A 16,664-nucleotide genomic window follows, 5' to 3' on the forward strand; every position below is an offset into this window, starting at 1 on the left:
GGTTTTTAAGTGGTTTCACACATCTGACTAAGTGAATATCAGGGGGTCCTCAGTTACATGATACGCCAACATTTTGAAAACTTTCTCGCACTCATATGTAGAGCAGTAGACACTAAACAGGTAGGGTACACAGTTGATCCTGTGAAGATGTGGGATAAAGGCCGGGAAGAACAACAATAAATGTTACGCATGTTCCCTTTGTCACTTTTAGAAAAGGGAAATGGGGAGTGGTGCAAAATGGGATCAGAATACTATTATTTGTACTTGTAGCTTAACTTAAATTTGTGAGTTTCTTCCATGTAGAACGCACATACTGATACCTGAGGTAGACCAGAAATCACTTAATAACTATTTTTGCACACAGTGCTCAATATAGAACTCGAAAGATGGAACACAATATTTAATAACATAACTAAATCTTTATTTGATTGCAAAGATTAGGAGAAAGTTGAAGAAAACATATTGTTGGTCTAATTTCTTTGCTTGGAGGTGGGTTATTATTCCTTATGCTTGTGACCAAGGAGCTGCAGAGGAAAATGAAAGTGTGAGAATGGCAGTGGCAGAAAGAAGCTCTGGTCGGATGTAGCAAGGTTTACCCTATATGAACAGTGTTCTGCCTACCAGGAAATCTGAAAGTGAGTCTTAATTTAAGTCAGGTCTACCAAGTAAAAGGTTTTCCACTCCATGGCATGATGGTGTAGCAACCAGTATGTACAGTGAGGAGGAGAAAACAGTCTGGGTCGTGTTGAAATTACGATTTATTTAATTACCAATGATACGTGCTTCGCCTAATTCAAGACATTCTCAGATTGGCTTACATTAAAAAAAAAATCGAATTAAAAAGGCTTGACCCTACCTTGAGATTGGACGCAGTTAGAAAAATTAAAAATGGGATTACTGATAAATGTTGATAACGAAGTATATCAATGATAAAACACCTGCAAAAATAAATTGCCCTCATCATGTGCAAGAAAGTTGGTTGAGGCAATATATGATCCTGTCGTGTATTAAAAGCATAACATAACCTTGACATAAACAGAATGATTTTAAAAAGAGGCAAAAAACAGCAACTGGTTATTCTCATGAAATTTTGGTGCACAAAGTGAAGGCCTATACAGTCTGTCAGATGTAAACATGGTGGAAGCATCGTTCTACATCCTGTGACCACATACACAATACTGAATGCCAAGGCACTTCATGCCTGTGGTGAGTGTGCTTTGACCACAGTAGATAGTGTTAGTTGACTGATTTATGAAGTGTTATTTTTAAGAAAACTATTGAGAAATTTTTACAAATAACTAGCCACATCATGTTGAAATAAAGAGTTTGGAGAACATAAGTTATTTACAGAATGAATTTTCTTAGTAAAAATGTGTAAAAGTGGAAACACAGAAGTTAAAATTATGTGAAAGTAACTAAGGACTTAGTTATTGGGAATTTCTCACCAAAAAACAGACACTAGATAAAAACGGAAGATAAATACTAGGTGCAAATGGTCATATAGTATAGAAGCTGGTCCTTATGTTAAATGTGTTAAATGATAGTGCTAAAACAAGGGCACACAAATTAAAATCTATCATAAAGTTATGCTAAAAGCAAACTACTTTATAATAAACTAATGAAATTGTGAGATGTAGCCTAGGGACATTTATATCATGGATGCTTTTTCTATCAAAACAGCAGAAGATGGATACAAAGTACAGTTAGAATGGGTACACGGTACAGTTAGAATTGTGTATGGAAGGGCACACACCATAGAAACTAGTCCATGAATAAACGTATTTAAATGCTCGATAACTAGCAGTATATATACAGAAGCACATAGATTTAGATATATGGGGCTGTCTTGTAGTGCTGATAAAGAGGCACACTGAATTAATCCTGGATTACTCTGAAATAGTGTAATTTGTGCTAGAGGCCAGACATGTATAATAGTTGCTAGGGGCCTGACATATGCAGAACATACAATTGACACGACTTGCATAGCACAGTATGAGAGAATGAGAACTAGTCAAATAAGTGGCAGAACTAGTTAAATGCTTATTAAGCAAGTATCTTATAGCATCAAGCAGTACAAACTTAGCTTTTTTAAAATGTGTGATTCACTGAAGAGCCAAAGAAACTGGTACTGTTGCCTAATATCGTGTAGGACCGCCACGAGCAGGCAGAGGTGCTGCAACACAGTGTGGAACGGTCTCAACTAATGCCTGAAGTGCTGGAGGGAATTGACACTATGTTTCCTGTAGTGCAACCCAGAAGAGTGTTCCTGGAACCCCTCTGTCGCAGTTCTGGACTTGTTGGGTGTTGCACTGCCCTGCTGGAATTCCCCAAGTCCATCAGAATGCATAATGGACATGAGTGGATGCAGGTGATCAGACTGGGTGCTTATGTTTCACCTGCCAGAGTCATATTTAGACATATCAGAGATCACATATCACTCCAACTGCACACACCCCATACCATTACAGAGCCTCCACCATCTTGGACAGTCCCCTGCCGACATGGAGGTCCTTGGATTGATGACGTTATCTCCATACCTGTACATATCCATATGCTCGATACAATTTGAAATGGGATTCGTCCAACCAGCCATCAGTAGTCCAATGTCAGTGTTGATGGGCTCAGGCGAGGTGTAAAGCTTTGTGTCATGCAGTCATCACAGGTACACAAGTGGGCCTTCAGCTGTGAAAACAACTACTCACCACACTCCAGTTCTACAGAATTTGAAAATCCTACATAAACTTAATATGCTCAAGGAAACTGAAATTGTAAAGCACGCAGGAGGAACAAACAAATGTGTCCTAAATGATCGGCTTTTTAGTACAAACATAAGTGTCTTTTGATGCTGTAATATCCTTGTTTAATGATGTGGAACAAAATTTATGATGCCATGTTCTTGATAGTATTGTCCTGTACCAGAAGAGACACACTAATTGCCCCAAAGCAGCATTGTTAGCTTACTCTGTGTTCATCCATTGTCAGTTCCATAAAAATAACCCCTATACATATTTAACTAGTATCGATTCACTCATATTGTACTATGCAAGTCCTCTCAGTCTTTTGTTTTGTATATGTCTGCCTCTAGAGCCTCTTAAACCATTTCAGCATAAACCAGGATTTAATTTGTGAGCCTCCGTATCAGCACTATGAGTCGGCCGATGAATCTGTATCTAGATCTGTGTGCCCCTGACACTATATTGCCAATTATCTGGCATTTAAATACTATAGTTTTATTCATGGACTAGTTTCTACTGTGTGTGCCCTTCTGTACACAATTCTAACTGTACTCTGCATTTATTCTTCTGGTGTTTCAATTTTTTTTTTTAATGTGACTATTTGCATTTAGTATTTATCTTCTGTTTTTTACCTGTTTTCTGTTTTTTGATAAGAAATTCCCAATAACTTTATGCCCTTATGACTTTATGCCCTTAATTAGCTTTTACATTATTTTATCTTGCTGTATTTCAGCTTTTACACATTTTTACTATGAAAACTCTTGCTTTGAATAACATACATTCTCCAGACACTCAGTTTCAATGTGATGTTGTTAGTTATTTACAAAAGTATCCAAATAATATTCTTAAAAATAACACTTCATATTTCATGTATGTTGTCACAGGATTTAGAATGATGCTTCTGGCATGTTTACTCTTTGACTGATTGTATGGATCTGATCCTCCCTTGTATTTACTGGACCAGATTGTGTGATAATTACTTCACATCACTTTCCATGTTTTTTTTCCCCCTCCTTCATTTTATGGACTATAACTTTCATGGAAATGACCAATTGCAATTCTTGTGCTTTCTTAAATTCATGCCATTCATATCAAGATTATCATACGTTATGCTTTTAATACATGACAGGAGTGTGTACTTGCCTCTCCTAATTTTATTGCACATAATGTGGGCAATTTATTTTTGCTGGTGTTACATAACTGATATCGTCCACTTCCTTATCAACATTTATCAGGACCTGCAATTTTTAATTTTGATACTTTCATCCAGTCCCAAGGTAGGGTTTGTATTTTGATGTAGGCCAGCCTGAAGATTGCTGAATTACATGTACATACGTACTCCGCAATCCACCATATGGTGCGTGGCGGAGAGTACCAAACAGAATGAGGGAAAAATGACTGCCTATATGCATGTGTACGAGCCCTAATCTCTCTTATATTTCATGGAAAGACCACAAAGATAAGATAAGTTGGCGGCAGTAAAATTGTACTGCAGTCAGCCTCAAATGCTGGTTCTCTAAATTTACTCAGTAGCGATTCAGAAAAAGAATGCATCCTTTCCTCCAGAGACTCCCACCCGAGATCCTGAAGCGTTTCCGTAACACTCGCATGATGATCAAACCCACCAGTAACAAATCGAGCAGCCCACCTCTGAATTGCTTCTATGTCCTCCCTCAATCCAACCTGATAGGGATCCCAAACGCTCGAGCAGCACTCAAGAATAGGTTGTATTAGTGCTTTGTAAGCGGTCTCCTTTACAGATGAACATCTCCCCCAAATTCTACCAATGAACCGAAGACGACTATCAGCCTTCCCCACAACTGCCATTACATGCTTGTCCCACTTCATATCGCTCTGCAATGTTACGCCCAAATATTTAATCAACGTGACTGTGTCAAGCGCTACACTACTAATGGAGTATTCAAACATTACGCGATTCTTTTTCCTATTCATCTGCATTAACTATATTTAGAGTTAACTGCCATTCTTTACACCAATCACAAATCCTGTCCAAGTCATCTTCAATCCTCCTACAGTCACTCAACGATGACACCTTCCCGTAGACCACAGCATCATCAGCAAACAGCCACACATTGCGATCCACCCTATCCAAAAGATCATTTATGTAGACAGAAAACAGCGGACCTACCACACTTACCTGGGGCACTCCAGATGATACCCTCCGATGAACACTCACCATAGAGGACAACATACTGGGTTCTATTACTTAAGAAGTCAGGTGAAACATGCATCATTAATAATTAAATAAACAGTAATTTAACATTGCAAATAAGCCTGTTTTCTTCTCCTCAAGCATACTAAGTAGTTCTAAACAGCAGTAATTTTTTTTACCTAGCAAATATAGCAATAAAAAAGGTCCCGAGTTCGAGTCTCGGTCGGGCACACAGTTTTAATCTGCCAGGAAGTTTCATATCGGCGCACACTCCGCTGCAGAGTGAAAATCTCATTCTGGAAATATAGCAATATCTTATAAAATAATAATAAACACACACACACACAAAAACACACACACACACACACACACACACACACACACACACACGCCTCTCTCATTTCGTGATAGTCTTTTTGTTGTGCCTATCTGCGACTTTGCATCTCTGCTTTATGGTGAGTAGCAACTGTCCTTTTCATAATATCGTTACATTCCAGTTGTTTATAAGAAATTTGGCTGCTCTTGTTTAGGATTTGAGAGAGATGTATAATTTTTGTGTTGCAGGTACTGGTCTAGGTCTTGGGACGGGACAGTCTCTATTTGGACAGTCAACCAAACCAACAGGTCTGTTTGGTTCTGGCACAGGAACATTTGGATCTTCTGGTTTTGGCAGCAACACTGGCATTGGACTTGGATCAGCATTGTCTAATCCTCTGCTCAGTGGCGCCAACAATACAACGTAAGTAGCATTGTGAGTTACTTCTAATTCACGGGTTAGTTGACTCCTGTATTTGTCAAAATATGAAAGATCTTTCATACAGCCACTGAAATGCCAAGTGCAACTTTTTTCCCGATATGCTGAAGATCTGTTTGATGCAACTGAAGAAATTGTGTAGAAATAAAAAGCATTAGCTTCTGTCCCAGAATAATGTTAAAGGGGAATGTGTGTGTAAGTATGTTAAATATAAACTATGTGATCAAAAGTATCCAGACACCCCCAAAAACATATGCTTTTCATATTAGGTGCATTGTGGTGCCACCTACTGCCAGGTACTCCACATCAGCCACCTCAGTAGTCATTAGACATCGTGAGAGAGCAGAATGGGGCACTCTATGTAACTCAGACTTTCAAACACGGTCAGGTGATTGGGTGTCACTTGTGTCATACATCTGTACTGGCGATTACCACACTCGTAAACATTCATAGGTCCCAGAATGAGATTTTCACTCTGCAGCGGAGTGTGCGCTGATATGAAACTTCCTGGTAGATTAAAACTGTGTGCCGGACCGAGACTCGAACTTGGGACCTTTGCCTAGAGCACTTGCCCGCGAAAGGCAAAGGTCCTGAGTTCGAGTCTCGGTTTGGCACACAGTTTTAATCTGCCAGGAAGTTTCATCCATAGGTCCACTGTTTCCAATGTGATAGTGAAATGGAGACATGAAGGGACACGTACAGCACAGAAGGGTACAGGCCGACCTCGTCTGTTGAGTGACAGAGACCGCTGACAGTTGAGGATTATCGTAATATGTAATAGGCAAATATCTATACAGATCATCACACAGGAATTCCAAACTTCATCAGGATCCACTGCTAGTACTATGACAGTTAGGTGGGAGGTGAGAAAACTTGCGTTTCATGGTTGAGCAGCTGCTCATAAGCCACACATCACGCCGGTAAAGGCCAAACGACACCTCACTTGTTGTAAGGAGCATAAACATTTGAAGATTGAACAGTGGCAAAATGTTGTGCGGAGTGATGATTCACATGCGGAGTGATGAATCTTGGTGCACAAAGTGGTGATCCTATGGCAGTGTGTGGGTATAGCAAATGTCCAGTGAAAATTATCTGCCAGCCTGTGTAGTGCCCACAGTAAAATTTGGAGGTGGTAGTGTTATGGTGTGGTCATGTTTTTCATGGAGTGGGCTTGCACCCCTTGTGGTTTTGTGTGGCACTATCACAGCAGAGGCCTACATTGATAATTTAAGAACCTTCTTGCTTCCCTCTGTTGAAGAGCAATTTGAGGATGGTGTTGCATCTTTCAACACGATCGAGCACCTGCTCATAATGCACGGCCTGTAGCGGAGTGGTTACACAATAGTAACGTTCCTGTAACGGACTGGCACAGAGTCCTGACCTGAATCCTGTAGAACACCTTTGGGGTGTTTTGGAACGCCGACTTCAGGCCAGGCCTCACCTACGACATTGATACCTCTCAGTGCAACACACTGTAAAGAATAGGCTGCCATCCCCCAAGAAACCTTCTAGCACCTGATTGAATGTATGCTTGCGAGAGTGGAAGCTGTCATCTAGGCTAAGGGTGGGCCAACACCATATGGAATTCCAGCATTACCAATGGAGGGTGCCACACACTTGTAAGTCATTTTTAGTCAGGTGTCCAGATACTTCTGATCACACAGTGTATAACATAGGTATGAAGAGGAAGTTGAATTGTGTTTGCAGTAACTTTAGTGCTGGAAATATGTGATGAATGGGAGAAGCATCAAGAAATGGGAGCTAATATTGTTGTATATGCTCTGATTGAAGATCTAAAAGCTGCATAAATATTCAGTCAGCTCTTGATAAGATTTCAATATGATGCAGAGATCGACAATTTGCTCTAAATAGAAATGTAAAATTTTGTTCTTAACAAAATGAAAAAAATGTAGTATCCTATTACTATAATATTAATGAGTCACAGTTGGAATCAGCCAGTTAATACAAATACCCAGGTGCAACATTTTGTAGGGATATGAACTGGAATGATCATGTGGGTTCAGTTTTCTGTAAAGCACGTGATAGACTACGGTTTACTGGTAGAATGTTGGGCAAGTGCAGTCAGTCTACAAATGGAATTGCTCACAAATCAATGGTGCGACAGTTTTAGAATATTTGAGCAATATTCTCGAACTCTGAGGGACCTGTGTCAGGTAGGACTAAAAGGGGATATTGAACATATACACAGAGAAGGGCAGCATGAGTGGTCACAGGTTTGCTTAATCATGGGAGAGTGTGACAGAGATACTGAAGGAGTTGGACTAGAATACTTTTGAAGATAGTTGTAAACTATCCCTAGAAAGTGTATGAACAAAGTTTCAAGAATCCCCTTTAAATGATAACTCAAGGAATATACTACAACCTCCTATGTATTCAAATGGGGATTGTGATGATAAGATTAGGTTAATTATTGCATGTGTAGAGGCATTCAGACATTCATTCTTCCTGCACTCCATATGTGAATGGAATTGGAAGGAGCCGTTACAATGGGACATATCTTCTGCCAGCGCGCGCGCGCGCGCGCACACACACACACACACACACACACACACACACACACACACACACACACACACACACACACACATCTGCACATACCTGAGGATGGATATGTGTGTGTGTGTGTGCGCGAGTGTACACCTGTCCTCTTTTCCCCCCAAGGTAAGTCTTTCCGCTCCCGGGATTGGAATGACTCCTTATCCTTTCCCTTAAAACCCACATCCTTACGTCTTTCCCTCTCCTTCCCTCTTTCCTGAAGAAGCAACCGTCGGTTGCGAAAGCAGAAATTCTGTGTGTGTGTTTTATTTATTGTGCCTGTCTACCGGCGCTTTCCCGCTTGGTAAGTCTTGGAATCTTTGTTTTTAATATATTTTTCCCGTGTGAAAGTTTCTTTCTATTATATATATATCCTGCAGAGCAACTGGAGAAATAGAACTCTGCTGCTTTGATAGTATTCTTGAAAACCTTCCAATATTAATTCCATCCAAGTTGAGAAATGTGGTTTTGCGCACTTAAACTATACTGGACCCTAGAGTAAAAAAATACCAGCAAAACTAAATAACATACTGGTAATACCATTTCATATGATCACAGATGAAACTTGACTGTAAACCAGTGTCTGGCTTTTGAAGCAGTTGCTAAATTCATTGAGAGAGATTCCATATTGAAATAATTGTTGTTTATAAATTTTTAGTCTTCAAAATATTTGTAAATTTATGCTATTTGCCTTTAATTTGATATAATAAACATGTGACTTTTGTTTATGACATTCTTCTTAATTAGTAATTCCATAATCTTATCTTTTGTATTTGTTACATGAACCATTCCTGAAAAATGTCCATTTTGCTGGTTAAAATTACCGGTGGACCAGAATGTGCTGTGCGCATTTCATTCGCATTGCGCAAACGTTCTAAATATTGCAAAGCCGCATTGATGTTCTTCTCTGTGTGTATTGTGATGTACTTTTGACTCTCATTTCTTTTCCTTTTTCTAGTATTTTTTGTACACTGGTTACTGTTCTACAGAAGTTTCCTTGTTTTTTCTTATATGTCAGCAATATTGAATGTTTACATCATGTGGTATGAGTCGTTCCTTGTGATTGGCTGCTTGGATATGGCCCACTACAGCTCTTAAGGAAACTGTAATTTGATAGTTTTTTTACTCTTTTGTTTTATCGCATTATGAGGGATTTTGACCAAACCAACCTTTTTGGGAAGTACGTAATTCAGATACTGTCCACATACGGACTCCGCTCCAAAAACATGAAAACTGAATTCGGCCACTGTGGCTCTCAGCCCTAGTTCATTCTAAGTGACAGTCACAGTCAAATGCTGTAAGGAGAAAACTCCTCAAGTTTTAATCTTGTTGAAATTAAGTGGGGTTCACTTAGAAAACATATAGAGCTAGGTCATTACCTCTCATGACTGCCACAGTCAGAGATCCTCTTTTGAGGAGTGGCAGTATGTAACTTAGGTACTTCTCAGTAATCTCATTGAATTTGTCCTGAGCAGATGATAGTAGTAGTGGTTGTTAAAATGAATGCACAATAGTGCAGCTGTCCCTCTTGGTGGGAATTATAGAATCAAGAAACACCAAAAATCTGAATTGACAAATCCCAGCACCTTACATTAAATTTCTAATACCTTCAGTCTGTTACTATACAACAGAGTGAATTACAGCATTATCTCCACATATTAGTGTCCCTAATCTTTTGATCAGTGTATATTACTTGTCATGATCATAGAGGTGGCTGTAGCTGTTACTGTCTTCGGTTTCAAAGACTGGGTTGTTGCAGCTCTCCACCCTATTCTGTTTAGTGTAAACCACTTAATCTTGGTGTAACTGCTGCGACCATCACCAAGTTGATCATGACTTAATGTTTTAGGATGTATCTTGTCAACTAATTCCTTCATTTAGTGAAGTTGAACCATAAATTTTAGTTTTTCATTGGTTTGTTTCAGTACCTCTTCATTATCTTATCTATCCACATAATCACTAGCACTCTCCTCTATGCTATTCTAGTCTATTATATTCTTGTTGGAACTGTTTGTCGTCTATATTTCACTTCCGCACAAGGCTGCACTCCAGTCTAGACATGTCTTAAAAAAACTTTAACATTTGAATTTATATTCAATGTTAATGAATTTCCTGTCTTTCAGAAATCATTTCACACTATTGTCAGTTTGCATTTTATATCCCTTCTCCTTCAGCCATTGTAAGTTATTTTATTCCCAAAATAACAAAACTGCTGTACCACTTTTAGTGCCTCATTTTGTTTTTCAGTATTGCCAACTGATACGTTCTGTGACTAGTCTCTGGCTGCTGAGACTGGTCTGGCCTCAGCAGCCAGGGACTGTGTGTGTGTGTGTGTGTGTGTGTGTGTGTGTGTGTGTGTGTGTTTCTATTTCCTACTAAGGCCTTGTTGGCCGGAAGCTCACTATCTGATAATCTTTTCGTTGTGCCTGCATTTCCGCTATTTGATAAGTAGCAGCTATCCTCTTTAGAATATTGTTACATTCCATCCTGGATTTTCAATTGTTCATGACTAGTATATAATATTTTTCAAGCTTCTACAAATAATATTCTTGAATGTTAATGGATGTTTTTAGATATTCTATAATATTCTATATATAATGCAGTAAATGGAGCAGGCAAAAAGGAATACAAAAGTCTCAAAAATAAGATCAACAGGAAGTGCAAAATGGCTAAGCAGGGATGGCTAGAAGACAAATGTAAGGATGTAGAGGCTTATCTCACTAGGGGGTAAGATAGATACTGCCTACAGGAAAGTTAAAGAGACCTTTGGAGAAAAGAGAACGACTTGTATGAACATCAAGAGCTCAGATGGAAACCCAGTTCTAACCAAAGAAGGGAAAGCAGAAAGATGGAAGGAGTATATAGAGGATCTCTACAAGGGTGATGTACTTGAGGACAATATTATAGAAATGGAAGAGGATGTGGATGAAGATGAAATGGGAGATTGACAGAGCACTGAAAGACCTGACCCGAAACAAGGCCCTGGGAGAAATCAACATTCCATTATAATTACTGACAGCCTTGGGAGAGCCAGTCCTGACAAAACTCTACCATCTGGTGAGCAAGATGTATGACACAGGCCATGTACCCTCAGACTTCAAGAAGAGTATAATAATTCCAATCCCAAAGAAAGCAGGTGTTGACAGATGTGAAAATTACTGAACTATCAGTTAAGTAAGTCACAGCTGCAATATACTAACACGAATTCTTTACAGACAAATGGAAAAAGTGGTAGAAGCCGACATCAGGGAAGATCAGTTTGGATTCTGTAGAAATATTGGAACATGTGAGGCAATACTGACCTTAAGACTTATCTTAGAAGAAAGATTAAGGAAAGGCAAACCTACGTTTCTAGCATTTGTAGACTTAGAGAAAGCTTTTGACAATGTTGACTAGAATACTCTCTTTCAAATTCTAAAGGTGGCAGGGGTAAAATACAGGAAGCGAAAGTCTATTTACAATTTGTACAGAAACCAGATGGCAGTTATAAGAGTCGAGGGGCATGAAAGGGTAAACAGTGATTGGGAAGGGAGTGAGACAGGGCTGTATTCTCTCCCCGATGTTATTCAATGTATATTGAGCAAGCAGTAGAGGAGACAAAAGAAATATTTGGAGTAGGTATTAAAATCCATGGAGAAGAAATAAAAACTTTAAGGTTCGCTGATAACATTGTAATTCTGTTAGAGATAGCAAAGGACTTGGAAGAGCAGTTGAACGGAATGGACATTGTCTTGAAAGGAGGATACAAGATAAACATCAACCAAAGCAAAATGAGGATAATGGAAAGGATTCAAATTAAATCGGGTGATGCTGAGGTAATTAGATTAGCAAATGAGACACTTAAAGTAGTAAAGGAGTTTTGCTATTTGGGGAGCAAAATAATTGATGATGATTGAAGTAGAGAAGATATAAAATGTAAACTGGCAATGGCAAGGAAAGTGTTTCTGAAGAAGAGAAATTTGTTAACATCGAGTATGGATTTAAGTGTCAGGAAGTCGTTTCTGAAAGTATTTGTATGGAGTTTGTATGGAAGTGAAACTTGGACGATAAATAGTTTGGACAGGAAGAGAATAGAAGCTTTCGAAATGTGGTGCTACAGAAGAATGCTGTAGATTAGATGGGTAGATCACGTAACTAGTGAGGAGGTATTGAATAGGATTGGGGAGAAGAGAAGTTTGTGGCACAACTTGACCAGAAGAAGGGATCAGTTGGTAGGAGATGTTCTGAGGCATCAAGGGATCACTAGTTTAGTATTGGAGGGCAGCGTGGAGGGTAAAAATCGTAGAGGGAGACCAAGAGATGAATATACTAAGCAGATTCAGAAGGACGTAGGTTGCAGAAGGTACTGGGAGATGAAGAAACTTGCACAGGATAGGGTAGCATGGAGAGCTGCATCAAAGCAGTCTCAGGACTGAAGACCATAACAACAAACATAATATTCTTGATGTTCTAGAAAGCAACGTACAAATGGCATGTATCACATTGATCAGCACTTTCTGCAAATAGACTATCAATGAGTTTAGGTAAAATGCAATACATTCATTCTGGTACTACTTGATGCCTGACCACATCATTTGTAATAATGCATGAGGGTAAATTAATAAATGGAAAAAATATTCAAATTTATTAAACGATGGAAATCCGGGATGGAATAATGACAGTGTTATGAAAAGGGTAAATTGGTTCTCACCCTATAGAGGAGATATTGAGTCACAGATAAGTACAACAAAAAGGCTGCTATTCACACCAGCTTTCTGACAAAAGGTTTCCTTTAAAAATAGAAGAGACACACACACACACACACACACACACACACACACACACACACACACACACACACATATTCATGCAGTCACAACTCGCACACATATGAGCACTGTCTCTGGGCAATGAGTCTGGCTACAGTGACTGAAGACATTGGTCATAAGTGTGAGGTGTGATTGCATGAATGTGTGTGTGTGTTTTTTTAGAAGATGGTCTTTTGGTGGAAGCTCACTTGTATTTGTCTGTGACTCAATGTCTCCTCTACATGGTGAGTTGCAATCTATCCGTTTCATAATATTGTTGTTATTCCATTCTGAATTTGTTAATTGTTTTTAGTTTTCCTTCTTAGTATTGAAGATGCTAGAAGTTGTTGTATTGGGTAGTAGACTCTGTTATCATTTTGAATTCTTATTTTCACTTGTATGTGTCTTGGTTTTTGTTTACCAATCATTGCACCCATAAATTGGAACTGTTCGGTGCTTTTGGGCTTGTGTTTGCTGATTATTATTAGATGCAATTAATTGTCTTGTTTTGTCCTTATCTGTGAATTATCATGCCTTTTGTCTTCTAAATGTTTACTTTTAGGCTACATATTTTGTATTATGTATAATATTTTGGAGATGAAAATGTCAAAAAGTCTATTTGTTTTTCCTATTTTCATTCCCTAATACCTTGTAGTATCATATTCTGGGGTTACTCATCATTGATGGAAAAAACTGATCGTTGCACAGAAGCGTGTAAGAAAGATGATATGCAGTGTCCACTGTAGAATCTCATTCAACTGGTTTTCCAAGTGCTTTGCTTTCTCTGACTGAATTAGTGTCATTGCAAACCTCAAAGTATTAACTTTTTCTTCCTAAAAATTAATACATTTTCCGACTTTCTCCTTAGTTTCCTTCACAGCTTACTCAATGTAGTGATTGAACAACATTGGGAATAGGTTACAACTCTTTTGGGGTAAGAGTGTGGAAAGGGATCTTGCTGTACTGTTAATTTACAATTTTTATTGCAGTTTCGGGCAAACACCAGCTGCGCGGGAGTTTCCAGATCTTCAGGATAAGATACTGGCTTTAACACAAATGCCGTATGGTAATCAGCCACTGTTCAGAAACACAATGCCGGTAAGTATTATTGCTTATGATGTTGTTGTTTTGTGTAGTGTTGTGTTGGAAAGGGTGGAAGGAAATTAACTAATAAACTTTGCAAGTGTGACATATGATAACAGAAAATTTCGGACAGGCTTGTGGAACTATGACAGCTTTATATCCTTGGCCACCTGTGCTAGGTTTTTTGGTTGAGGATCCCAGGTGCAACTAGCCTGATCGAGGTGGTCCCACAGATTCTTGATTGAGTTTACATCCGAGGATTTTGGTTGCCATAGGAGTATAGTAAACTCGTTTAGCGCTCTTTGAAACATGCACATACAGTGCGAACTGTGTGACATGTTGCATTGTTCTGCTGGTAGATGCTATCGTGCCGAGGAAAAACAAACTACATGTAGAGGTGGTCATGGTCCCAAAGGATAGAAGCATACTTGTGTTGATCGATTGTGCCTTCCTGAATGACTAGATCATTCAGGGAATGCCAGAAAATCATTCATAGACCCTAATTCTCCTTGCTCCAGCCTGAGCTTTCTGATGTTGTTGAAATGTGTTTGCCTTCATATTGAAATGTGTTTGCCTTCATATGGCCATCTGTCCAGTGGAACATAAAATATGATTATTCTGAAAAGGCTACCGGTTGATGCACAGTGAATGTCCAGTTGCAATATTCGTGTGCAAACTGTCATTGATTAACAGTGGTCAGCATGGGTGCATGAACTGGGTGCCTGTTGCACAGGTCCATAAGCAGCAATGTTTACTGGTCAGTCACTGAGGAGACACTGTTGGTAGCCCTTTGGTTCATCTGGGCAGTCAGTTGCTCAACAGTTGGATGTCTATTTGCCCATACACATCTGCACAGCTTTTCATTAGCCCTTGTCATCTACATCTTGTGGTGCACCACACTTGCCTCTGCCCTGGTTTTAGATAGCACCTTTTTGCCATCCATTGTATTCTTTAACCACAGTGGCATGCTAACAGTATACAAATTTAACCATTTTGGAGATGCTTCCTCCCTTGGCCTGAAGGCTAATGATTTTGTTGTTTTGAACATCAGATAAATCACTCCATTTGTGCATTATGAAAATGACTGCACTATTCTCAGGATCCCCTGGTCACGCTCTATACAGTTTCCACTGCTAGTGGTGCTACCTATAGTCTGCGAGTGATTATTGCATGTTGACATCAAACACAGGTGGTGGTCACATTAATATGAGTGGACCATGTAACTTACTTACGCACATCTTATCACCACCCCTGAACAGTATGCATTTATTGGTGGATGTCTTGCTTTATTATTATTTGATATCGGTTGAAGGAGTGAACATTTGGAAGGGGACTGATGGCGGTTCTTAATTGACTTGCTGGTGGAAATGTTGATGACAATACTTTGCTATGAGTTGAGTCTGCGTATAAAGTCAGACCAAAGACGAGCAGAAATAGAACTGATGCCTTCGATAGATGAGTTGTTTATGTGAATTAAAATGTGTAAGCGATTGTGCAGTAGATGTTAGTACAATCTTGAAGATCAGGGCGTAACCCACCAAAGGTATACCTACCTTGTGAAACTTCATGGCAGATTAAAACTGTATGCCGGACCGAGAATCTAACTCGGGACCTTTGCCTTATATCTACCTTAGTTGATCAACAACTGCAATCTGTAGTACAGAGGCTCCCGTCCTACATTAAAGACAGTAACCGTTTCCTAAGATTGTTTGAAATCCAAGTCCGTTCCACTCCCATCACCCACTTTGCTTGTCACCATTGATGGTACCTCCCTCTGCACTAACAGTCCCCATGTACGTGGTCGATCTGCTGCTGAACATAACCTCAGCCAGTGCCCACCTGATTCCAGCCCTATGGCTTCCTTGCTCTCACCTTCACCAATTTTTATACTTACCAGTACCTGCTTTACCTTGGAGGGGCAGACTTACAAACAGATGAGGGGCATAGCCATGGGAACCAGGATGGCTTCGTCGTATGCCAACCTTTTCGTGGATCCCTTGGAGGGAGCCTTTCTGGGATCCATAAGCCGTCAGCCCCCGCTTTGGTTTAGACACCTTGATGACATCTGTGCCGTATGACTCATGATGAGGCTGACCTGTTAAATTGGGATCTCTTAACGGGTTCTTCCAATTAAATTTCCCATGGTCCTATTCTGAATATCATGCCAGTTTCCTCGATGTTGGTTTCATCCTGACTGAGGATCAACTACACACTTCTCTTCATATTAAACCTACTAACAAACAACAGTACTTACATTTTGACAGTTTCCATCCTTTCCATGTCAAACAATCCTTCCTGTGCAGCCTTGGCATTTGAGGCAAATGTATTTGTTGAGGTGCAAACTATATGCAGCAATGCACCATCATTCTCATTTCTGCCTGTACTGGTCATGATTGCCTCGCCAGTCTAGTTCAAAAGCAGATTTCCCATACCATCACGTCCAATTCATGTATTGCTGATCCCTCCAAAACACAATTCAGGAGTACACCTCTTGTCACTCAGTTTTATCCTTGTCTTGAATATATTAATCAGCTACTTAGACAAGGATGTAGGTTGCAGTAGGTACTGGGAGATGA

The 16,664-nt window shown here is 39.5% G+C and overlaps 1 protein-coding gene across 2 annotated transcripts in view; it reads left to right on the forward strand.

Moving 5' to 3' along the window:
* Positions 1-16,664, forward strand: part of LOC126354428 (nuclear pore complex protein Nup98-Nup96) — a 138,070-nt gene that overhangs the window by 65,786 nt on the left and 55,620 nt on the right. For both annotated transcript variants that reach the window (XM_050004066.1, XM_050004065.1), the window contains exons 9-10: positions 5,473-5,647; positions 13,995-14,103. In XM_050004066.1, the coding sequence (XP_049860023.1) occupies positions 5,473-5,647; positions 13,995-14,103 (284 nt within the window). The remainder of the gene's footprint in view (positions 1-5,472; positions 5,648-13,994; positions 14,104-16,664) is intronic.

This window comes from Schistocerca gregaria, chromosome 3, assembly GCF_023897955.1.
Source record: "Schistocerca gregaria isolate iqSchGreg1 chromosome 3, iqSchGreg1.2, whole genome shotgun sequence".
In the NCBI taxonomy this organism is placed as follows: domain Eukaryota; kingdom Metazoa; phylum Arthropoda; class Insecta; order Orthoptera; family Acrididae; genus Schistocerca; species Schistocerca gregaria.